The 1285-nt window shown below is 33.2% G+C and overlaps 1 pseudogene across 1 annotated transcript in view; it reads right to left on the bottom strand.

Annotated features, from left to right (window-relative positions):
• TEOVI_000073900:pseudogene overlaps nt 1–182 on the bottom strand; it is a 664-nt pseudogene extending 482 nt beyond the window's left edge. The window contains exon 1 of the mRNA in view: nt 1–182. This exon is cut by the window's left edge and continues 103 nt beyond it. Coding sequence covers nt 1–182 — 182 coding nt within the window.
• Between the last annotated feature and the right edge of the window lie 1103 nt (nt 183–1285).

Below are 1285 nucleotides of genomic sequence, written 5' to 3' on the forward strand. Positions count from 1 at the left end.
ATCCAGCATCAAAAAAACAAGTAACATCTCTACACATGCTCCTTTTCATCTCAATTCATAATTAAATCCAGCTTTAAGCACATAGGACTCAGAGGTTTCAATTAATAGATTTGAATAATTTGCTTCTCTTTGACAATATCTTCCTTAACAAAGTTCTCTTCAGCTGCTGCAGCATTTTGTATAAAATATTCCACGGCATTTTCATATTTTTCACTGTCTAAAAATGTAACACCCGAGACATCTGAATGTATGACAATATCCTTATCACTTGCATTCTGTTTATCTGAATATTCTATAACACATCTAGGCCCTTTAACATGACTATACAAATCTACCATCGCAACTGTAATAATCTCAACATTACTTAGTTTAGCACTCAATATGAGTATATATCATCTCTGAGTTGCATGAATTTGGAGTAAAACTCCAAACACTCTGGGCTTTTTAGAGTTATTGTCCGTTATATTTTCCTCAATTACCTTCTGAAGAGATATAGAGCCTAAAAACACTAAATGTAGAAGTGAAAATGGTAAAGTTCTCAAGATACCAAATTTCATGACTTAATATACTTTTTTATTTTAGAGAGTAATGGGGGAAATTAGAAAATTTTAATAAATATGATGAGTTGTAACATTATTGTGTTTATTTAAGGAATAAGTGCTTACATAAATAATCAATTTTTTTATACTATTACAGTGTAACTGTTGAAGGGTGCATGCTCAGCAAATACATCTTTGTTTCAGCATAAATCTACGGATTTGATTTTAGTATATAGTTTAACCCGTAGCTTAGACCGCAGTATACATGTGTTCCATAATTCCTTGCATTACTCAATTTCCCCTCTATATATTGTTGTGGAAAATGTTTTATTTAGTTGTACTACTGAGTTCTGATATACTAAGAATTTTATTACATTGCTATGACAGCGAGCCTAGATATTCGTGAAAGTCATAAAGCCACCATCAACGTGGCTGTGTGGAGTAATATAAGTTATTCTTTTAACAAAATACCCGCCGTATTTGTCTTGCACACCCGATCCCGTATTTCCTGCATATTCTTTTCAACCATTCCTTCGTGTTTAATTACGTCTATCATTACATCATGCTCGAAGCTGAACCTGTACCGCCTTCCTCTCTATCTCTCTTCTTCACTCAGCTACTTTTCACATTCCTTACTTACTTTGGTTGCACCTTTGCACCTTCACAACTGGCTTACTTTCTTCTATTTTACCTTTTCATTCTATCTTCACCACCGCTCTTATTATAATATTAGTATATACACACTC

Source organism: Trypanosoma equiperdum (genome assembly GCF_001457755.1).
Source record: "Trypanosoma equiperdum strain OVI genome assembly, contig: ctg_229, whole genome shotgun sequence".
Classification (NCBI taxonomy): domain Eukaryota; phylum Euglenozoa; class Kinetoplastea; order Trypanosomatida; family Trypanosomatidae; genus Trypanosoma; species Trypanosoma equiperdum.